Here is a 24552-nt window from a genome sequence, read left to right on the forward strand (position 1 = left end):
GAGTTCCGCCTTTCCCTCCGCCCTTTCCCGGTGGTGGCTGCTACCGCTGCTGCTCCCGCCGTCCGCCTGGGTCGCTCCTGTGGCGGCGGTCGCAGCAGGCAGCATGGCGGCGTTGGAAGCCCGGGTGTGCGAGACGGCGGGCTGCAGCAGCGAGGCCAAGCTGCAGTGCCCCACCTGCATCAAGCTGGGCATCCAGGGCTCCTACTTCTGCTCGCAGGTAAAGCGCCGCTTGCTCGAGGGCGTCCTTTGCCCGCCAAAGGGCGGCTCGGCGGAAAGCTTCGGCCGCAAGAGATTTCCCCCGACGACGGGAGCTCGATTCGAGCCGGGGACCGGGCCGCATCGGCCCGCTTTTCTTTCGGTTTCGACACTGGGGGGCCTCGGGGACACGGGGCTTGCCTGCTCCTGGGATAGGGTGGGGGGACGGACATGTGGGGCGGCTGCTGCCCTGCCAAGGCAGGTGTGACTCAGGCTGGCTGGGCCCGGGCCTGTTCTCTGGCCGCCCGAGCACGTTTTGCTGGGAAGTGAGGGACTGAATTCAGAAAGGCTGATGGCGTTGCCGAGATTTCTGCGTCTCCGTCTCTCTCTCTCTCTCTCTCTCTCTCTCTCGCTCTCTCGCTCTCTCGCTCTCTCTCAAGTTTGCCTTCTTCCTTTGGTTGTTGCTAAGGGAGGAAAAGCCAAAGGAAGGCGCTATCATTCAACCTGGGATTTGGTAAAGCAAAGGACTACAACGTCCATCCTTCCCAGCGATGTCACTTGTAGTCCAACACACCCAACTCTGGTACCAGTGAACTAAAAACGCCCTAATTCTTTCTTACCTCCTTACCTCCATCCAACCCCAACCCCCTTTTAAAAAAAAGGTTTTTCTACCCTGGGGTTTACATGTCAGAAGTGGGGAAAGTCTAAAGCAAGGGGAGATGCATTTTCTTGCTCATTAATGCTAGGAATAGGCCCCATATACATGCTGAAGGACAAAGCACTCAAAGCCTGACATCCCCACTTTAAAAATAATAAAACCCCGTTCTGTCATCAAGATTCACAAGATAGATTTTGGAGAGGGGAAAAAAAAACCAAGGGCTGGGTTCTTCCAGTCTGTCAACAAGTGATTGTTGTTGCACTTTGGATATTTTAGTTGATTGCCCAGGGAATTTTTGCCAAAACTTTCCTTCTAAAAGCAGCCCACAGGCTAAGGTTTTGATATTAACTGTAACAAGTTTCTGTGTCAGATTTGAAGAAAAATCAGGCCTTAGCACCAGAACTATTCTAAATTTTCCAGTGTGTTAGGGATCCTGAAATGCAATCATAATTGAGAATGATTCTGAACATGGGTGGCCTGCCTTGTCTTCATCTTCATTGTTTCCATAGTTCACCTTTTAAAATCAGGTGAGCCTTCTTTTTTTTTCTTAGAAGAAAAATCTTTCTCCCTTTTCCAAAGTTCTGACATTTCTGTCCTCCATGTGGAATATTCCTCTGAATCAGCTTCAGCTTTTGATGACTGTATGGACATATCCATGTTGTTTTACTAAAACTAGTAGAGAAATAATGTGCCATGATTTCCTTCCAAAATGGTTTTTCAATATTTCGGCCTTGCTAAGAGTTCTTGGGTGTCCTATTGATACACCACTCAGGTACCATGCTCATTTGAAATTAGCCAAAGTCATCTAGCTGTGTTACCTGAGCTGGCTACAGAAATTTGGGGAGCAATTATAAGGAAGTGTCATTTTTTTTCCTACTGCAAATCCTATTTAAATACTCAGTAATCTAAGTCTGATTCATTTATCCAATTTAAGGATCCTGATGTTGCTTGGAGTCGGACCCGAGTTCATATTTGTATATACTAGTAAAAGCATAAACCATAGTTTTAGTGTATAGTGCATAGTATAAAACACATGCAATGTCCATAATGATTGGCATGAATGTGGAAACTCAGGAAAATTTGGGTACGTATGTAATAAATGCTTGTTTTAAATTTTACATGATTTCTGTGGTATTCATACAAGTCTACGTTTTGCTAGGTTTTGAAGGAAGAAGCCTTTTGCAATCTTTTTTGATGATGAATACTTTAATTGGCTTTAAGTTAAATGTGCTGGAAGGTCACAAGATCAGACTCTGCTTCTGTCAGGTTTTTAAGGTTTATGATGTGTGAAATCCATTTGATTATTTTTCTTAAAAAATTAATACAAGAAAGCAAGATGGGGAAAAAAATTAAAAGTCAGCAACCACCTCCGTGTCATTAGTAAATTAATGTTTGAAGATGATGAGAGTTGGGAGAAAAGGAAATGGGAACATCTTTGTGTTGTATTTTTGCTCGTGTTGCAAAGAGCAATCGTTTTACAAATTATGAAGAAAGTCAGGCTTGCTTTTAATAGAACTGGGCCGAGGAACATATTTGTATAGGAAACCAGGTTGAATCAAGCATTCAGAATGTATTTTTGAAGGATAAAAAAAGATAGGTGTGGAAATGTTGCATATATGAGGAATTCAGCTGTCTACCTTTTTAGTGGTGCTATGGAGCTGCCTTTTGCAGTAACTACTCCAGGCTAAGCTCCTGAAAAACAGGATTGTAAGAAGAAACCATCTACATGTTGCCTTAGGGAATGAGGGATTTAGCAATGGTTGAATCTCCTCTCCATGATTTTGCTAAATTTTTGTTTTGAGCTGCATGAAAAGTTTAATTTTTTAATGGTAGCGTACAACCAGTAGGTAGATGTGATGGTGAGTTATGTACTATAGCAGTACTGTGAATGTTATCATTTAGGCTCCAGGAAACTATTTTCCATTTTGAAATGCCAAAATTTGTTTACTGTGCTTTTTACAGACTTATGTCCCATCCCAATATGTTGGCTATAAATGCTCATATAGTCACAACAAATAATTCCCATAAAAGACTCAGAATTGCCCTGAACTGAGAGTTAGGTGGCAAATAAGTGTGATAATAAAAAAGATATAAAAGGGCTCCATGTTTCCAGTCCAAGACTAAACTAAGTTATGTTTTTAAAGTGCTTTAAAACATATACTACAATTATATAAAAGCAATATTAGGCATATACATTTATATGTCAAGTGGCTTTTGAGCCTTATTAAAAAGAAATCCAATTAGGGTCTGCTGTTTGAACTGTAGCGAACTGTAAGGAAAACCTATTTTTTGGAACTGTAAGCCATATAAAGTTAATCTGTTTCAAAGTATTGCTAAATTTATATAATTTGCCTTTTTAGGAGTGTTTTAAAGGAAGCTGGGCTACTCACAAATTGCTGCACAAGAAAGCAAGTAAGCAAGTACATCCTTTTGATTTTATCATATTTTCTTTGCAATCTATTTTGTTTATGGTGACATCAAATCATCCTAAAATCAATCTGTAATAACAGCTTGGTTGTTATTGATGTAATAAATGTGGGTTTGCTTTCTGAGGTACATCATACAAGGATTCATAGAGGATTGAATGGTCTTTTGTATAACAGAAAAGGAAAAAACCCAGTCCATGTCTTGCACTGAATGATGTGTTGCTTAACTATGGTTTATTGAATTTGTTCAATTGGCTGTACTAATGTAGACATAGTTGATAATTCAGAGCAGTTAGAGTCATATAACACAATGGGAAATATTAATCTAGATGACAGAGGAAAATGGTTTAAGTTATGATTTTCCTTGATTCCCTTTTTATAACTATATAAATTTTCTTATTTTTTTATGGAAGAACATTCATACACATGACACAACTGTAGCTTGCAGTGGTACAGTCACGAAAATGATCTGACACTTTAGTCCGTTTCTTTAAATATTTCTTGATTGCTTTCTAGATATTTTATGGACAATGCTTTTTACACATTGGTAGGTTTCTATGTCTGAATGGGACCTTGGACTTTAGTTTCTTAAACAGTTGTGATCTTTTACTGCTTTAGGAATAGTGAAAGATGTGACATACAGGTAGTCCTCGACTTATGACCGCAGAACCCAAAATTTCTGTTGTTAAGTGGGACATTTATTAAGTGAGCTTTGCCCTATCTTATGATCTTTCTTGCCACAGTTATTAAGTGAATCACTGCAGTTATTAAGTTAGTAACATGGTTATTAAGTGAGTCTGGCTTTCCCATTGACTTTGCTTGTCAGAAGTTCACAGAAGGTCACCACATGATCTTGGGACTCAGCAATGGTCCTAAGTATGAGTCCGTTGCCAAGTATCCGAATTTTGATCTCGTGACCATGGGGATGGTAGGTTGTAAGTGTGAAAAACTGTCACTTTTTTTCATGCCGTTGTAACTTTGAACGGTCACTAAATGAACTGTTGTAAGCCGAGGACTACCTGCATTTAAAAATGAGTTCATGGAGGCAGAGGAACTGAAAAATAAAGACACAGCATGATTGGTACAGTAGAGTTTTGACAGTGCAACTGGGCAAGGCAAGACTAGGCCAGTGCTTTAGTACTGACTTGGATTTATTTATTTTTTTAATAGCTTTTTGGCAAAAAAATGATCTTTATACAAATAGTATCCGAGTTACCGTATTTTTCGCAGTATAAGACGCACCTTTCCCCCCCAAAAAAAGAGGGTTAAAATCTGGGTATGACTTATACACTGAATACAGCATTTTTGGCTTCCCAAAACTCTGCTCCCTTTGCAAAAATGGCCGTGCGTAGCCTTTAGGAGGCTTCCAGATTGCTCCTGGGGGCTGGGGAGGGCAAAAACGAGCAAAAAATGGGCCATATTTTTTGCTCGTTTTTGTTCCCCAGTCCCCAGGAGTATTCTAGAAACCTCCTAAAGGCTAGGCATGCCCCTTTTTTTCACAAAAAAATGGGCCCATTTTTGTAAAAACCTGCTAGGCGTGCAGAGTGCAAAACCTTCTTTTTAAAAATTTGCCTCTTCAAAATCTTGGTACATTTTATACTCCATTGCAGGAAAAGCAAGCATGGAGGGAGGAGGGGAATTTAGAGCTCTAAAGAAGAGAGGGGAAAGAAGTTCCATCTATCCATCTAACTTTTCAATTTCTGATGTTTGATGAAGTTTCTTAATTAAAATCAGTGATGATTCTGCTTTTGTTTTATAGAAGATGACAAAGCAAAACGAGAAGTTTCTGCCTGGACTGTAGATGGAGACATAAACACAGATCCCTGGGCTGGTTATCGATATACTGGGAAACTCAGGCCACATTATCCACTGGTAAATAGGGTGAAATAACTGAAATGTGTCACTTTGTTCAGTTTTTCCGCCAGTCAAACCACAGGAAGGTAATTTTTTCATGATAGCTCCCAGTTAGAGAACGTAATTGTCCATTTATTTTTTTAAAGATGTGTACACGTTAAACAATTTTGATAGTTATTTACCATAATGTATATCAGACAATTTAAAACATCCTATTATCCATTAAAGAGAACGTTTTATAACAAATTATATTATTTGTCTTTATGAATCAAGTCTACTTCCATGAAGGCTTATACAGGTAGCCGTCAACTTACGACCACAATTGAGCCCAAAATTTAAGTGAGAAATTTGTTAAATGAGTTTTGTTGCCACATTTGTTACATAAATCACTGCCGTTGTTAAATTAGTAGCACGGTTGTTAAGTGAATCTGGCTTCTCCATTGACTTTGCTTGTCACACGGTCACAAAAGGTGATCATATGACTCTGGGACACTGCAACCGTCATAAATATGAACCAGTTACCAAGCATCTGAATGTAAATCACATGACCATGGGGATGCTGCGATGGTCATAAGTGTGAAAAATGGTCACAAGTCACTTTTTCAGTGGCTTTGTAACTTTGAACAGTCAGTAAGTGAAGTAAGTCAAGGAGTACCTACCATATTTTTCGGAGTATAAGATGCACCTTTTTCCCTCAAAAAAGAGGGTGAAAATCTGGGTGCGTCTTATACACTGAATACAGCATTTTTGGTCTCCTGAAACCGTGCCCCCTTTACAAAAATGGCCATGCATAACCTTTAGGAGGCTTCCAGAGTGCTCCTGGGGGCTGGGGAGGGCAAAAATGAGTGAAAAATGGGAAGTCTTTTGCTTGTTTTTGCCCGCCCCCCCCCCCCCCCCCCCGGGCCTCCAGGAGCACTCTACAAGCCTCTTAAAGGCTATGCGTGGTTTTTGTTTTTTTTTTACAAAAAATGGGCCCATTTTTGTGAAAAACACCATTTTTGGCGTTTTGATTAACATGATCAAAATTCAGGCACCTGGCAACTGGCGTCACATTTACAACAACTGCAGTGTCCCAGGGTCATGTGATCTCCATTTGCAATCTTCCCTGATGACGTCTGACAGGCAAATTCAATAACTGCATAATTTGCTTAAAAGCTGCTGTGATTTGCTTAACAACTCAGACAAGAAAGGTTGTAAAATTGGGCGCAACTCACTTAACCACCACCTTGCTTAGTAACAGACATTCTGATTCCAATTGTATTCTAAAGTCAAAGACCAGCTCCATATAGAACAAAGGAAATATTAGTCATATCTGTTTTAGTGGATAGTCCATAATAGAAGATTTGGGTTTTATTCTGCAAATATTTTCACAGCTTGGAAATAACTGTGCATATAAACAGGCAGCTCAATTTGATGAGAACAAATCAGGCATTTTAAAATATATATTTTAGAGGAGGACTTCCAACTTCATATAGGCTCTGGAAATAAAATATTTTAAGGCCTTTGGCAACCCCAGCTCTGGAGCCACATGTGGCTCTTTTATCCCTCTGCTGTGGCTCCCTGTTGCTGGTTGACTCCATAATTGCTAGGGCTTTTGGTTAGGACAGGTAGAGGAAAAAAGATGCTGCACTAGGAGGAGACTCTATGGTGGAGAAACTGGACTTTGGGTCGGCTCCAGAATTGAACGGTGTGTGTCTGTCTGTCTGTCTGTCTGTCTGTCTGTGTGTTTCCGGTTAGGATCTTTGTGGCTCTTTGAGTGTTCAAGGTTGCCAACCCCTGGTATAGGTAGTGACTAATAATGTATTAAACTCGGATTAGTTAAACATGGTTTTTGAATAAACCATAGTCATTTGTTTTGAATGTAGCATTAAGCCATAATAAGTGAATTCATAAAATAACCACATAGAGCGGACTGACAAATAATTCGGTTTCTGCCCAAATACAGGGCGGGGCATAACCTTTTCCTAGGGGGTCACAGCAAGATCGACAGCAGTTTACAACTTCCGCGACACCTCATTTTAAAGCCCATAAAAAACTGAATTGAATGAGCTATTAAATGTTAAATTTGCTTTAAGAATGGCTGGAAAATTCGATTCGGAAGAACAAAGGATCATTGACAGAATAAAATGCATTGCCTTTCGAGAGGCTCGCGATGCTGGAGCGACGTTTATCAATTGAAAATGGATTGCAAACAAATTGAAACGTCATCCGGATTGGGTTACTGATAATCATACTGACTATTAAATCGTGTCAATAAACTCAGTTTTTGATGGGCTTTCGAATGGTGTATGAATTATTTGTGTTGTTATTACAAGTGTTGCTGTGACCCCCTAGGAAAAGGTTATGCCCCGCCCTGTATAAAGACTTTGGATAAAAGCTGCTAACAGAATGTTTAGGTTTTTTGCTAGGAGATAAACTCATGTACAAAATAGTATCTCAGTCTTTGAAGAAACACTAACTTGAAAAAATAATTTCTGTTATCATGGATGCAGTAGTTGATTATGATGGTAATGTAGCTGGTGATTGCAGAATCAAAAGGAATAAAGATAGAATAACTTATATTCATATTAGAGCATTACCCAAACCATTTACTAGAAATTCCTTTTTACCACTTATCAGAAAGTACTTATTTAAATGTCTCTGTTGTAATTGGGTAATGATTCATGTGAAGAAGCCAAAGAACAACATGTACCCAGTGCTGGACAATTTGGTTTAAGTTTCTTTATTACCTACTTCCATTTTCTCTCTGGTCAATCAGTCATGATTTAGTTACAGTTATATTTTTATGATGCTGGCTCTCCTGAGTCACAGTTATAACTGATTTCTCAAATCATTGTTAATGTGATTTGCCAAACCTGTTTCAGAATGTGTTTTCTGTGTCTTCTAAGCCTTTTATGATATCATACTTCGGAACATAGGAAATTGCTTTACATAAATAATTGCCAATACTTTTCTAAACTAATCTTTTTTCCCTTTCAATACATCTGGTTAAACAAGATTTTGAGAATCTTGCCCTCTGGTTATAAGCAGCTGCTAAATGTGTGACATAAAGTATGAAATTGTAAATTCTTCTGTACATTGCAGAATAGGTCACTTGTCATTCATATAATAATGACTGTCAGTTTGCAACTTTTAATACAAATGAGAACTCCCAGTTTGTTGTCTTGCTGGATGAGTCTATAGAAAATTTGGAATACTGGCTCTGTATAGAAGCTGCAGTTCTTAGTGCAATGATTTGAGACATCCAGTTTAAACTGGAAAACTTTTAAACAATTGAAGCAACAGGCTTCCTGCAGTGCTTCTGCAATCCTTAAAGGCAAGGGCATGTTATCTTGTTGGGGGGCTTGTTATTTCAACTCAAAAAGCAAGAGAAAAAAAGGCAAATCAAAATATAATTGAAGCAGTACACATTTAATATTTTCTCCTTCTGCCACCCTAAATACTTCAAGTTCAATGGAAGGTTTTTGGAAGGCTCACATTATGCCTTGGGAACAGTGGTGGGATTCAAATTTTTTTACTACCAGTTCTTTGGGCATGGCTTGGTGGGCGTGTCAGGGGAAGGATGCTGTTAAATCTCCATTCCCTGCCCACTCCAGGGGAAGGTTACTGCAAAATCTCCATTTCCTCCCAATCAGCTGGGATTCGGGAGGCATAGAATAGATGGGGGCGGAGCCAGTCAGAGGTGGTATTTACCGGTTCTCTGAACTTCTCAAAATATCCGCTACAGGCTCTCCAAAGCTGGTCAGAACTTGCTGACTACCACTTCTGCTTGGGAATTAATGTGGTATGACATTGTTATTCAGAGTTACTGAATTCTGTTTTGTCTCTTAACATCAGGTTCTCAAACTGAAACTTCATAAATATACAATTACTTCAATAGCTATAAAAAGGAATGGTGGAATTACTGAAAACCTGGCTATTGTCCAAATGACTATTTTTTTAAAATCATTTTTATTTGGGCTTCATTCCTATAGCTCAGGATTTTTAAGCTATAGCCACTTCAGAGAAAACCTGATTAGAGGAAAAGAGGTAGCATTGGGGAACTTGAGTACTAACAGAGACCTATTTCCTAAAGTGTTAGACTGAACCAGAAGCAGAAACAGTATTTTCTTTGTCTTCTGCGCTTGTAATTTAAGCAGCTAAACGAGAAGAACTCTCTTGATTTCTGAGCCCAGAAGTTCAGTGTGATTGCTAGGTTTCAGAGCAACATACCGAATGGTTTAAAGATAGACATCTTGGGAGGGTTACTCGGGAGATGAACACTTTTTCTCTAGGGTGCACCAGGCTTCATGGAGCTTAGGATCTCCAGAGGAATATGATTGGAGCTCAGTGTTGATTTTCTTCATCCACTTCTTCAGAGAAAGGCTGAGAATTACTAAGGACATTTGTGTGCACTTGCCTTTGTCTCCAGTTCCCGGCCCCAGTTCAGTTTCTTCTCTTAATGAAAAGAAGGACTAGGGGAGACATGATAGCAGTGTTCCAATATCTCAGGGGTTGCCACAAAGAAGTGGGAGTCAAACTATTCTCCAAAGCACCTGAGGGTGGAACAAGAAGCAATGGATGGAAACTAATCAAGGAGAGAAGCAACTTAGAACTGAGGAGAAATTTCCTGACAGTTAGAACAATTAATCAGTGGAACAGCTTGCCTCCAGAAGTTATGAATGCCCCAACACTGGAAGTCTTTAAGATGATGTTGGATAGCAATTTGTCTGGAACGGTATAGGGTTTCCTGCCTAGGCAGGGGGTTGGATTAGAAGACCAAGTCCCTTCCAACTCTGCTATTGTATTCCTGTATTCTTTGATTTCCTAACATCTGTCTACCTGGAGTATTGTCTTCTTCCTTTGGACAGTATTTTTTGGAGTATAAGACGCACTCTCCAAAAGTGGGTGGAAATGTCTGTGCGTCTTATAGAGCTAATGTTGCCGAAGCCGCGCTCATCCACCAGCCCCCACCCTTCAGCTTCTGCCTCCCAGCAATTTGCTTCCTTGCCGCAAACAGCCTGATTTAGCATGAGCAGCTGATTGGCAGTTGGATCTGCCTCTGGAATACTGCCTATCAGCTGTTCCAGGCTGCGGGGATTGCTGCCGCCCATCCCCTTCTCCTGGAAGGAGCCGAAAATGGGGCCCGGAGGCCGAAAATGGGCTCATGGAGCTGGCAGTGGCGATAGGCAGCGATGGCACCACAGGGCAGCGGCAATCCCTGCAGCCTGGAACAGCTGATCATCGCGATTCCAGGAGGCCAATCCAACCGCCAATCAGCTGCTCATGCTAAATCAGGCTGTGCTGAAGCTCACGAGGCTGTTTGCTGCAAGGAGGCAAATTGCTGGGAGACAGAGGCAGATTTTCTTTTCTTGTTTTCCTTCCCAAAAGCTAGGTGCATCTTATAGTCTGGAGTGTTTTATAGTCTGAAAATTACGGTATATACTTTGGGTTTCCAGTTACTTTTGCTGATGTCTCCCATTGTTGTGTCTCTTGTTATCTGACACTGGCTTATCAAACAACACACTTGGCTTGCCGAGGTGGTGCAGTGGTTAAATGCAGCACTGCAGGCTATTTCAGCTGACTGCTAGTTCGGCAGTTCGGCGGTTCAAATCTCACCGGCTCAAGGTTGACTCAGCCTTCCATCCTTCCGAGGTGGGTAAAATGAGGACCCGGATTGTTGGGGGTGATATGCTGACTCTGTAAACTGCTTAGAGAGGGCTGAAAGCCCTATGAAGCGGTATATAAGTCTAACTGCTATTGCTATTGCTATTGCGGCTCTTGGATGAGAGATTTTAATATATGCTTTCATTTGATTTGAAAATATCCATTTTATAGTTTGTTTTCTAGCAACTGTTATCCACATTCAGAATGACTAAGGTAATAAATATGTTTAAACAGATCCTAATTGTGCTTTATTTAGATGCCAATGAGGCCTGTGCCGAGTTACATTCAAAGGCCAGATTATGCAGATCACACCTTAGGTAATTATAGGCATAGTACAATTTTCATTTGTTGAGCCTGTGATTAATTTAAACTGTGTTAACTATTTCTTTTTCAGAATGGGTATGTCTCAAAAATATTTGGATGTATTATACTTCAGGTTTGGTGATCAGTTGCTTTAGAAAAATAACAAACAAACAAATTCAAGCATAAGTGATTTTTTTTTTATTTGACAAACAAGCATTAGCCATCCTTTGGGTAACACACATTTGGTCATAATATTTCGTCAGATAACTCTGTCAAATGTTTGAGAAGAATTAGGGGAAGTTCAAATAAGATGTGTAGTATCCAGGGTTTCTTGTTTTGCTCCTGTTTTATATTTCACTTTTATTAATACCCTTTATCTTTTTTAAAAAAAAATTCAAATATAATTGCAGATTTTATGTGCAAAACCTACCATTCTGGAATGGAACATTCTGGTACAGACATTTCAACATCAGAGCATTCCAATTTTTCATCTGGATCCAAGCTGATCCAGCCGTATATAAGAGATCAGCACTGCCCATGTAGATTGGACCCCTAGCCCATCTAGTTCAGTAATCTGTTCTCACAATGACCAACCAATTGCATAGGAAAGCTCTCTAGTCTTCCAGTAGATGGCCTTCAGAAGCACTTATACTGCCATCAAACTAATCACCATTAATCCCAACTCTTTGGAATCCAACCAGTAGCCAGGATTACATTTTGTGGTAGTGAGTTCCAAAGTTGAATTGCTTATTGTGTAAAAAAGAATTCCTTTAGTTAGTCCCGATTCTTTTAAGATTCAATTTCAATGGGTGACCTCTGGTTCTTTTGGGAAGGAGAGAATACCTTCGCCTTCTTTTTCTTTTTATCCACACTGTAGGTAATTTGTATACTTCAATCATATTCTCTCTCTGTTGTCTCCTTTCTAAACTAAAAAGCCCCAAATATTGCAACCTCTCTTTGCAGAGAAACTGTTCCAGCCCCTTTTTTATCTTCCTCCAAATCTTTACTTCCATTGTATCATTTTTAAGGTGTGGTGCCCAAAATTGCACACATTATTATTCCAGATGTGGTCACACCATTGATTTATATTAACCATTAATTTATTTGCTAATGCTGTGGTAGTTTACTGGACGTAAACCTTCCATAGCTTTTGGCATGCAACCACCATGCATTTGTTTCTAAAAATTTTTGTGAATAGATATCATTTCCCAGTATAATATAATAGTTGGAATCGGGGGCTGGAATAAACCAGATTTAAATTCCCACTGAACCACAAGTTCCCTAGTGATTTTTGAGTAATCATCACTCAGCTCATTGGGTGTCATTGTTGGGATAAAATAAGAGGACAGCTTTATAAGTTTTCTAAGCTTGTGCTTTCTGGAGGAAACCTGGGAGATCAATTTATTAGTTATCATAATGGTAATAATCCTTTCTTTTAGGTATGTCTGAGTCAGAACAGGCCCTTAAAGGAACTTCTCAGATAAAGATCCTTTCTTCAGAAGATATAGAAGGGATGCGAGTTGTGTGTAGGGTAAGTTTATAATGCACAACATTACTTAAAATGAAGTAGAATCTAAAAAGAAATGTCTTTGCATGCTTCCTTTGAAAATGTAATCACACACACACATATATGCATTTATATTGATTCCGTGAAAATTGTTTATCATTATGAATAATTTCTGTTCCTTTATCCTGCAGCTTGCTAGAGAAGTCTTAGATGTTGCTGCCATGATGGTGAAGCCAGGTGTTACCACTGAAGAAATAGATCATGCTGTTCATTTAGTAAGGATATTTTGATGAGGTTCTATTTTTGTTACTATATTTTAAAGCTTAGATTCTGTGTTTAATTTTTTTAAAAAACCCCAGTTTACTAATCTCCTGCATAGTTAGGAGTGGCTATATAACATTAGTTCATAGATTCCCAATATTGCACCTGTAGCACCAGCGCGTTCCTGAGACTTTTCTGCAAACCTGCCAGACTCTGTACTATCTGACTTTTGTTTTCCCCTAATACTTAAAATTAAAAAAATCAGGAAGCTAATATGTTATCAGGCATCATGTGTATTTTAAAAATGCTATTGGGTCTCAAATAGATCTTCGTTCCAGGGAGAGATTAAATGTCTAATCCTATATAGTTGATTTTAGTTCATCTTTCAGAAATTATGCTTTCTTAAATTTGCTGCACTTATTAAAATGACATTTTGGAATATTTTTGAGTGAAAATCGTATTCAAAATTCTTTTCAGGCATGCATTGCCAGAAATTGCTACCCATCGCCACTGAATTATTACAATTTTCCTAAGTCTTGCTGTACATCAGTAAACGAAGTCATCTGCCATGGCATTCCAGACAGGCGACGCTTACAAGAAGGCGATATTGTTAATGGTAGGAAACTTCAAATAAATATTTTCATAGGAAATAGGATTTTGGAAGGATATCGCCATTGGAGAAAGAGTCTATGTAAACATCTATCTAACGATGATGTCCTTCCAAAATAATTAGTTTTGTTTTGCTTTGGGGATTACCAAACTTCAAAACATATGTTTTATTTTTGATATTTGTAAAAAAAACTGCCGAGGAAGCTTACTGGTTATAGTTCATTCATCTCCTACTTGACTAATTGTATACAGATGCAACCGATTAAGTTTTGTTTTTCTTTTCAAACTTTTACATTTGTCCAGAATTAAAGCCATAAACCTTATAGCAATTTTTTTCTAAAAAATAAGTCTCTGCATCTTCCAACTAACTGTCCCTTTTGGCTGTCAAGCTTTTTGAGAGGAGCCTGAACTGAAAATGGGAGTTTTTCAACTGGTTGTATACATAAGAGACCCTTGAATGTTTATCAGTTTTAAAAACAATTCTTGCATTGCCATAGCAGATTGTAAATTATATTTACGTGCTGATGTTATGGCTATTTCTTCAGATGCCTTTTGGTAGTCACCATGAGAAACTTTTAATCTGAACTAACAGGACCTTTCTGTTTTTAATTCTTGATAATTCATCACTAAACAAGGAGGGTTTTGGTTATCATGTTGTTGGTACAGCCATTGATGTTGTCAATTAATTTTCCAATATTCATATGCAACGCACTCTGAAAGTCTGCTGACCCAAGTGTAAGACATCAACAGTCAACTTGTTGCACTTTGGACTAGTTTTTGTTTTGTCTTCAAAAGCAGCCCAAATAAAGCACAATATTTTGACTCGACTGTGAGGTGGTAAGGACAGAAATAATCACCCCTTGAGCATCCTTTTGCAGAAATGTTTGCATTTCCTGTAGCTGGGCAGAGGCTTTCCTTGGCCCAGTCTCTATCTGATGTTTTAGGAAGAGTTTTCAATCCAGGATTCCAGGTAAAAATTTTCAGAGGTGCTATAATCACCTCAGACACTAAATATGAAATTATTATGGCTCTAGGTAATTTTTGGATAAACAGTCATTTTGTCTTGCTGGGATTTCATCTGAGTTAATATGATATTATTATTGATATTATTTCCCCTCTAGAGCCTAGCACCCATCAGCTAATATACAGCTGCATGTCATCAGTATATTGGTGATTTCTTGCCTCAGACTGATGGTGTATCTTTCCTAGTGGTTTCATATGGATGTCAAATAAAATAGGAGAAAAAGAGCTAAGTCCTGAGGCACACACACGATGATTCTGATTTTGTGATGTGTTTTGGATAGTTGATCATAGGCTTGTTATGATTGCAAAAACAGAATATGAAGACAGAGTGTTCCTTTTGTTTCTTGTAGTTGACATTACTGTTTATCGTAATGGTTATCATGGGGATCTCAATGAGACATTTTATGTTGGAGAAGTCGATGAGGGTGCAAAACGATTAGTTCAGACGACATATGAATGCCTAATGCAAGCAATTGATGCAGGTAAGAGCGTTTTGAAACCTGTGCCTGACTTCCTTTTTACACATTACAGATAGAAGATCAGTTACATTGAGCTGCGCCTCCCTTAAGGAGTCTGTCTCAATCAACATACTGCACTGTTCCAAATTGCTATAATTTTTTTTTCCTTTTGGTGGTGATGACTGGCTTATTCAAAATGATTAATTTTAATAGCGCAATAAATGGCTTAAATAAAGTTTCAGAAAATTGATCGTTTCCAGAGCACTGGCTAAACATTAATGGAATGTCAAGTTTAGAATTCTTTGCTGAATGTTGTAGTCTGTTTCTCTTGTAAAACTGCATGTTGGTGACAAATTAAAAATGTTTTGAGCCAGATAGTGAACATGAATTAATGTAACATAAGATGAAACTTAATCTTTAGGCATCCTAAGCATGTAAATAGTTATTTACTGGAGGCAGTTCAGATTCTTCAGAATACAGGCAATTAGCTTGCATAACAAAATAGTAGATTAAACTGATTATCAAAATTCTTCCCCTGGAGCTTTAGCATTTGCAGGGGAAACTAATACTCAGACTTAAACAAGACACGGAGGTTTTTTTTTTTAATGTTGCCCAAGGAATGATTAACACTTTGCTACATTTTTATTGAAAATCCATAGTGGACTAATATATAAATACTGTTTTCTCAACAGTTAAACCTTGGAGAAAACCAGAGGAAATTTTCTTCTCTTAAAGTACAGATATGTTACTTGTGGTAATTAAAAGAGGAAGAGTTAAAAATATTAAGAGTCTTTAGGAAGCATACAAAAGAGGGTGTATCCTTGCCACAATGTTGGCTTGCCTACCCTAAATATTATGACTCACAGTTTGAAGGCTTTGTAGCGCTTCCTTTTTCTTGCCTATAAGAACCACTGTGGTTTGCAAGACGCTGTTAAAACTATGTTCAGTAAAACAAGCATATTAAAGTAGGAGCCTATCATGCTAAGTTATAAACAACAACTGGATTCACCCATCATCCTAAGCCACAGGCCAAACCTGGCCAGAGGTCCATGTTTTCAGCATTCTTTGTCATTTGAGGGCCATGCAGATGCCTTTAGGAGGTTCACAAACATAGAAGGGGAATGATGACCCTTTTCAGCAGTTGTTCCCTAAGATTTGGCAAATGCTGCTGCTCATGATTTCAGAGGTAATATAACAGCCATCAAGTCCAATAGCAGTTTATAGCCTGAGCCTCCATGACTTTACCCTCTTTTTAAAATTCAGCTGGTCTGCCACCCTATTTAAATACAGCCATCCCACAAACAATGCAAACTGCATTATGCCTTAGTTGTAGCTGTGGAGCTAGTGTCTGAAAACTAGAAATGATACTTGTCTTTTTAGCCTGGACAGCTGGTAAGCTTGTTCTCCCCGAGAATATTGTGTTGAAATGTTCTGTGAGTCCAAACTTGAAACCTTTACATTTTGAAAGTATTTGATCAAAAGTCTTCCTTTTCTTCCTTTTTCCACCCGTATCATAAATTCTGAGCTCTTGTGCAATTCTTTGAGGGAGAAGGTGCACATGTGCAAAAAAAGAGAATATGTGTATGCATACTGACCGTTGTTTTCATTGTGATTTCTAAACATATGCATTGCTTTGCAGTAAAGCCTGGTGTACGGTATAGAGAATTGGGGAATATTATACAGAAACACGCTCAAGCTAATGGGTTTTCAGTAGTTCGGAGTTACTGTGGGCATGGGATTCATAAGCTGTTCCACACCGCTCCCAATGTGCCACATTATGCCAGTAAGTATAAGGAATATCTGCTCTGGTGTTGTGTTGCTAGCAATCAGTAAACCTGATTGTTTCCTACATTTCTATAGCTGATGACCTTAAAAGACAGTGAAGTTGGAGTTGGAAGTGACAGACACATATGTGCATCTCGGCCTTTAGGAACATCTTAAAATGGGTTGGGAAGCACAAAGGCTTATTTTATAATCGGAATACTGTGGTCAGCACCTTAACTGGCCAAAGCAGTTAGTATTGTTGTGGATGTAGGCTTGAAGGGCGGCTCCACAAACAATATACAGGTAGTCTTCAACTATGATTGAGCCCAACATTCCTGTGGTTAAGTGAGACATTTGTTAGGTGAGTTTTGCCCCATTTTACAACCTTTCTTGCCACAATTGTTAAGCAAGTCGCTGCAGTCGATAAGTTAGTAAACCCAGTACTAACCCAGTGAATCTGGCTTCCCCATTGACTTTACTTGTCAGGAGGTCAAAAAGGTGGATTACATGACCTTAGGACCAGTGGTGGGTTGCAGGCGGTACGCCCTGGTATGGGTGTACTGAAGCCAGCCCGGAGCACGGGATACCGTTCCGGTACGGTGCTCCAGAGGGCCCACCCGCCCAAGCTCCTTACCTGTGTTTTAAAGCTTCTGCGCTGCCACACATGCGCATGTGTGTCAGCGCAGAAGCATACAGTGCCTGCGCGATGCTGTGCAGAGCAGCTGGAGCATCATGGAGGCGCTAAGATGCATGCGTGTGCCACGTGGGTGTGCGCGTGCATTGTACGCATCGCCACCGGCCCCGTTCCAACTGTACCGGTTGGAACAGGATTTGAAACCCACCACTGCTTAGGACATAGCAACGGTCATAAATATGAACCAGATGCCAAGCGTCTGAATTTTGATCGCGTGATCCTGGGGATGCTGCAAGGTTGTAACTCTTGAAAAATTGTCATAAGTCACTAAACGAACGTAAGTTGAGGACTGCCTGTATTTTAGTAATGTGAACAATTCTTCCTGCTATCCCATTCTTTCCTAGTTAGCTTGCCTGTCTGCTCCCCTTCTCGCCTAGTCTAGTTAATAATTCAGATTGATTGGTGGAAGTGTTTCTCAGTAGAGGATGTGAAGATTGATGGATAGTAAAATGAGATTGCATGGTTATCCTATTGTAAATCTTACCACAAGGTCAGATGTCAGATGCCGGTGAAGGATTTTATACTCATTTCTTTGGTAACTGGGTTTATTATATCATGGGTTTTTCAGTGTTTTTAATTATTCTTGTAAGCTGCCCAGAGATGAGATGAACAAGTACATAAATTGTATAACTAATTAAATAAAATACCTACAATACACATATGTGAATGTCTTCTATTTTTGTGCAACTGTAAATACATTATGAAGTTATATTGCTCTTATTGAAAATAATGAAATTTCCCCACATTTGCTGCAGGTACAGTCATGGCTTTTTTAGGCAAACCATAGTTAGTTTTAAGACTGTTAACACAGGCAAGACTGAGAAGTGAGATGTGGATATAGCTCGTACTTTGCCTATATTCTTTCCTTAAAGAAGGGAAACAACTCATGAAACAATGGTTAATTGCTTTAAAAAGACCAGGCTAATGCTATATCTTGACATTGCTGGTGCGTGTTATATATTTGCCTTGGTTTGATGTAGATTCTTTTTCATTTCCTTGCTTGCACAAAGAAGGTGATTATACTAACCCTTTTGTAACACCAAGAAGGTCTTTTTCTCTGTCAACTCTGCATGAAATTGTTCCTTGCAGATGGAAATCTCTTAATTATATAAGTGGAGTAGCTTTTATAGAAAGTTTTAAACACTAATTATTAAATTGTGGGGCTATTTATCTCGTCCCTGCCCTTTTTAAATATATACCTTTTAGCAAGTATACACATTCACTTATATGTGCACTCTAGGTGTTTTGTTTAATTACTTATATGATTTATATAGTCACTTGTCCCATACAAGTGATTCTGGGCAGCTATAAGAATAATTAAAAAAAAACCAGAAAAACCCATGACATAATACCCTCACTTACCAAAGAAATGAGCACATTAACAATAGCATGTATACATTTATTTGGGTGGAAAGGAAATCACTAGAATTTATTTTTGTTAGGATTGGCAGCTGCAGGTAGGAAAGTGGAAATTAAATTGTTAAACTTTTGTAAATTCATTTTTTTTCTATCTACTTTTTGTTTTGGGTGAATTGTTTTATACTAGATCCAGCTTTCAATACCTCTATCCAAAGTACTTTATAGTAACTGAAGGAAAATAAAAGAAAGGCTTTTTTTAAAAAAAAAAAACTGTGTACAACTACTGTACATTGTGGTACTTTAGCATTGTCTTGTATTTCATTCCTGTCTTGTCTGTGAGAAGTGATCATTTCCCGATATTTTATTGTCCTTCCCAGAAAATAAGGCTGTTGGAGTAATGAAGCCCGGCCATGCATTTACGATAGAACCAATGATCTGTGAAGGTAATATGCTGTTATGAATCTAAGGAATTCTGTTTCTAACTAGAAATTTCTTGAAATTAATTTGGGAGCTATATATATGAACATTTCTTGGTCACTGGGGAGCTGCTATCTTGTAAGCAAAGTATATTCCAATCATTGAGATGAAATCTTGCTCATATTTTTGCATTGTTACATCTTTTCTTGAAGGTACAAAAGATTGTATCCAAGATTGTTCTTATGCCTAAACTATCTGACAGGCTCTCTAGTCAGTTTATACTAATTTCTAAAAAATCCATAATGACATTTTGCTTTTTAAAAATCTGCACAATTAAATTATTAAATATACTTTTGAGTGTCATGTATGTAAATAAAATTATAAGAGGGCATCATGATAAAAGAGTTCTCCCCCCTTTTAAAAAACTGTATCTTCCACAAATTGACATATTTTGGACCCTTTTGCATATTTTTTCATAGATATGAAGATAATTGAGATAATTTGTTAAAATATATAAAAACTGAGTAATAAGAGTGCAAGGAAGCCGAGACAATAAGGATATGGAGCCTATCAATCAGAGATGGGTTGCTGCCGGTTTGGCCCAGATTGGGCAAACCAGTAGTAACGGCAACAGGAGGCTCCGCCCAGACTCTTCTGCACATGTGCAGAAGCGTTGCGCACGTGAACACACGCAGGAATACACATAAATGAGTAATAAAAAATTTGGCAACCCACCACTGCTATAAATGGTCTATATTACTAGAGTAATACCCAGAGTAGAATATGTGAATAAATGTTTTCCAGATAGCAACACAATATTAATGATCCAGTGGACTGGAAAACAGGTTTTTCCTCATGCTTATTAAAATAAACCTTGGAAAAAACATGAGCATTAGCTAAAAGATCAACCAGTGCTAAAAGATTCTCTTCTCTGGGGATTTGATTGAAAATTAGTTTCTGAACAGCACCAATACATTTTCTTATGTTGGAACCATTCTTAAAGGGTGGGGAACAATTGCTTCCCAAAATAGAGGAGGAGGGGGCCCTGTATTCCCTTTTATCCAAGATGATTGTAGGGGAGAAAATAGCAGGGTTATTGACTTTAATATACTTCTTCCAGAGATGTTGCTTAATGAAAAGCAGGCCAACATTCTATATATATAAGCTATACAGTATGCCTAAATAAAAAACTGAAGTTTTTCTTTTTTTAAAAAAATGAACAATTGAAGTTTTTCTTAGTAAAAAAAATGAACAATTGATGGGGCTATCCCAAAGGTGCTTTTCCAAAAGACAATTGGACTTTTTTTTTTTAAAAAAAAACATTTAGCTTCTTATCTAAGAAGCTGCTTCTTCAACTGAAGAAACGTCTTGGATGAGAAGTAAAATGTTTTCAAAGAAAAAAAAACTTTTGGGAAAAAGCACCTTTGGGACAACCATGACTGGATGTTTGAGACTCTCCATAGACAATTGCAGAAGCTGTATCTGTTGTGTTATGTTCATTATGCTGAATCTGTTTATGTTGTCTTCATTAGGTGGGTGGCAAGATGAAACCTGGCCCGATGGCTGGACTGCAGTGACCCGAGATGGCAAGCGGTCTGCTCAGTTTGAGCACACACTCCTAGTCACAGATACTGGGTGTGACATCTTAACCCGGCGGTTGGATAGCATTCGTCCTCACTTCATGACCCAGTGCTAGTATGAGCCACGTGAAGACCTTGAAATGAGCATTTGTACTATGCATTTTACTAATGTACAGGATGGAAGGGGGATTTCATCACCTGTTTTCTTGTCATTGCCTATAGATAAGGGAAATGCAAATCTGCATTGTACAACTCAGAAGAATCTGATGCAGAGGACCCCGACACTGTTTGAACTTTTAAAAAGAGTTTCCCAAGTAGCACCCCTTTGTTTTCCTTTCTGCCCACCAAAAGAAAACAACAGCAAAAACAAAAAGCTGGGATTCAGATGGTTTTTGTCACTGCCACAGTTGTCAGCTGGTGTACCTAAGACAACGTTTTCATGGTGAATGTGAGAGCTTACTTTAGGTTTTGAACTTTTCTTGTTCCAAAGGCTATCCCTGCTTAGCTTGTGCTGCAAAGGCAGTTTTAAACAGGCTAGGCTTTCATCTGTTTACAACTCAGAGGTGGCATTAAATACTACAAAAATGAAACTAGTACTGTGTACTAGTCCCTCTAGAACTTTGCTGCCTTTCCTACTCCCTTTTGGTTGCCTCTGTTGTAATTGTACATAGAAGTACAATAACCATTAGTTAATGAAGAGAGTTTGCCTTTGCCCAGGGGTTCTCTGTGAAAAGCCGCGAAGTGTGAGGCAGGGAGGCCAAAATTACTGAGATATCCTGCCTGGTTTGAGCTTTTACCAAATTACAGCTTTAAAATGGGTAGCACTTGACAGCCAATAAGGTTCTAAAATTTTACTAGTAAAAAGCTATTATTCCAACTGAAATAGAAAAAAAAATACAAATAATTCCTGTTTACCATGTATAGTAACATTTGTGACTTTATATGACTTCATTGCCATGATCAAATGTTTGTCCACTGTAGGGCTCACTAGATACCCCAAAGTACCCCAAATGATACTTTGGGATTGTGACATGCAGCTGTCAGGAACGGGATCAGAAATGGTTAATTTTGAGCCCATAACAACTGAAATCAGCTTCACTGCAGATTAAAGAGGAAAACTTTGCCAGTGGTAATGAGAACTGAGCCACAGACAGGAAAGTAAGATATAATGCTGTGTGTTTCCCACGGCCCATTTTATCACATAATTATTTTCCTGAAATGTTCTTAGGCATTTGACAAACCAGGTGTAGGTGCTATGGCCAATGTGATGCTTCATGAAAAGGAAGCTGTTGCAGTAAAGATAATGCCTTTGAAATGTGCAAGATTTGGACAGCCCTGGAAATCATTCTTCTTTCCCCAAAGATCCTTAGACAAAGGTGATAGTATAATGTCCCCTCCTACTTTATGTGAATTGGTTATACAGATTTATCTTTGTTGATGTCAGGGAAGGCTTAATTTTGTTGGCCAGTGGCTGTTTCCATCTGTATTCTGTAATGAGAATGATTTTTCAACCATTTTTTATTCTGGTACCTACTTCATCCGTACAGCGTTGAAGTACAGCAACAGAAATGAAGACAAATAAAAGTCATGAAATCATGGCCATAATGTGCTCATTTCTGCTCTGTGTTAGTTATAAAATCATTGTAAGCTGTTTAAATGATCTCGGCTTCCACCAGCAACATCTGACTTTATTGTTGTTTGGAGGTTTAGAACAGGTATGACAAAAAGGGTAACTTATTTATTGAATGGAGATTAGAGGTCTGGGTGGTTGGCCCTAGAGTTTGTTCTTTCCTTTTTTGCGTGTGTGTGAAAAAAGTATAGTTGTGACAGGGCAGCTAAATGAAAGTGCTATTGTTGCCCTGAGAGTCACACTTTGCTTACTCTTTGGGTGCCTGGAAAGGACATTTGTGGGGGATGAAGCCTTTAAGAAGGCTGGTTCTAGAAGAGTTAGTCTAGCAAAGGGTGTATAGGTAGATCTGGTGCTTTGGTTAATGAAGATTTGGCAAAGAGGAGCTCGGACAGAAGACTGCTGAAATGTCCCGACTGCTGGAATTTCATGGCTTTTAAAGGAAAGCTGAAGATCAGGGTACCTAATTGAGCATTGCAAAGTTCCAACAAGACAAAGTTTCCAGAAAGTGGACCTGAATTTTAAAGCCAGAATGACATGGCAGAACATTGAGGTGCCTGAATCAGAAGGAAGGAAACCAGTAACAAAGGGGCTAGGCCAAGGAAGTCAAATGGTGTCTTTGACCAGGGGGTAGAACAGAAAAGCCACCAAGTTCAGATAGGGACCAACAGCAGCAGAGAAAATGTACCAGGTGAGGAAATATGTCATTCATGCACCACTTGCACTTTTGCTTCTAGAACCAAATTTTAGATGTACTTCAATGCCAACTTCTAATTTTGGCTTTATTATTACATTCATATATTTGAGTTGAATGAACCTCAGCTGGATGAGATAAGATAGAAACCATGATTATTTACAAGCCTTTGGGTTGGTTTCATACAACCCCCATAAAGTTAAAAAAAATCAAATATTATTGCTTGATGTGATAGTTGGAACTCCATGTTGCCTTACCACAAGAGCTTCTAATTAGAACCATATACTGTATGACAGTTGAGTCCTATACTTATTGCACCACACGAATTAACTTGGTTTCCCACAGTGATAGTTCAAAGTGTGTCCACCAAGTTCATTCCTTTTCATTTCTCTGATTTTTTTTCCAGCTGGAATACCATGACATTTTTAGAAAGCAAGTGATAGCTGCTCATAGACTATAGTAACTGTGCTGCCTCGGATGCAAAAATTAGCCTCGCTGGGTCAGAATATTGACTCTATGACTCTCCCTGACATTTTGGTTATGGTAAATCAGCTATCGCCAATGACCTAAAATAGTAGTTGGCACTTACTTTGAAGTACATTTCTGGTCACTGCACAATGGGTCCAACAGTCCTACCTTTTGAAGAGGAGGAGACTGAGAAAGTTCATTTGGTCTAAAGGTTGAAATGCAGGTTAATTTAGCTGCACCAGTTTGTTACATGTAGTTTTGCTATTCACACCCGTCTTTACCAGTTACTAGTTATGCTAACTGAGATGAACCTTTTCTCTAGGAGATAAAGAAGCTTTAGGTTCCAACTGCTACTTAGAAGACATGGAGTTAGCCCTTTCCTCCCAAATCTCCTTTCTGGTAACCAGAAAGGTGGTTTGTGGTAAAATCAACCACCACTATCTCAGCTCTTTTGTGAGAATGGCCCATAACATTTTCAAGCTTCCAAACATGTTTAACATTCCAGAAAAATAAGGGGTCTTTGAATTGTACCCTACATGTCAAAAAATAAAATAAAAAATACCCACATCTGAAATTACTGTGCAGCAGTGGATTTAACAAGAAAGGTGAAACCTCAACCCAACAATTTTCTTATGGAAACAGCTTTTAAAATTATCTCGATGTTTCAGGCCCCTGGCACTGTCTTATCATGTCATAGGGAAATCTAGAAATTATGTGACTTGTGCTCTCGCATTGGCAATTGGGAAGGCTGGAATGCAACATATATTTCTGAGCAAATATCAGTGAAATATGAGAGTATGGGTAATCTAGATCAATTGATGGGACTTTTCTGCTTATTGTTACTCCCCCCCTCCCAATTGAATAAAAGCTATAATAGGTCTAACTTGGAGCTTTGTTATTTATTCATAGGGTTATGAATGTTCTGGGAAACCACAGCCTATTCACACAATCCATAGTATAGTAAGATTTTTTTTTTTTTTTTTGCTTATCTTTCATTACCACTATTGAA

General features: G+C 38.8%; 1 protein-coding gene across 1 annotated transcript; it reads left to right on the forward strand.

Moving 5' to 3' along the window:
• METAP1 (methionyl aminopeptidase 1) lies at positions 1–24426 on the forward strand. The gene is made up of 11 exons (XM_032224585.1): positions 1–217; positions 3214–3265; positions 5039–5151; positions 11036–11096; positions 12522–12613; positions 12781–12864; positions 13328–13466; positions 14833–14964; positions 16580–16723; positions 19135–19200; positions 20707–24426. Exons 1-11 carry the CDS (start codon positions 104–106, stop codon positions 20868–20870), a joined length of 1161 nt encoding a protein of 386 aa, XP_032080476.1. The 5' UTR covers positions 1–103; the 3' UTR covers positions 20871–24426.
• Positions 24427–24552: the final 126 nt, after the last annotated feature.

The sequence above is a fragment of the Thamnophis elegans genome, chromosome 9 (assembly GCF_009769535.1).
Source record: "Thamnophis elegans isolate rThaEle1 chromosome 9, rThaEle1.pri, whole genome shotgun sequence".
Taxonomy (NCBI): Eukaryota; Metazoa; Chordata; class Lepidosauria; order Squamata; family Colubridae; genus Thamnophis; species Thamnophis elegans.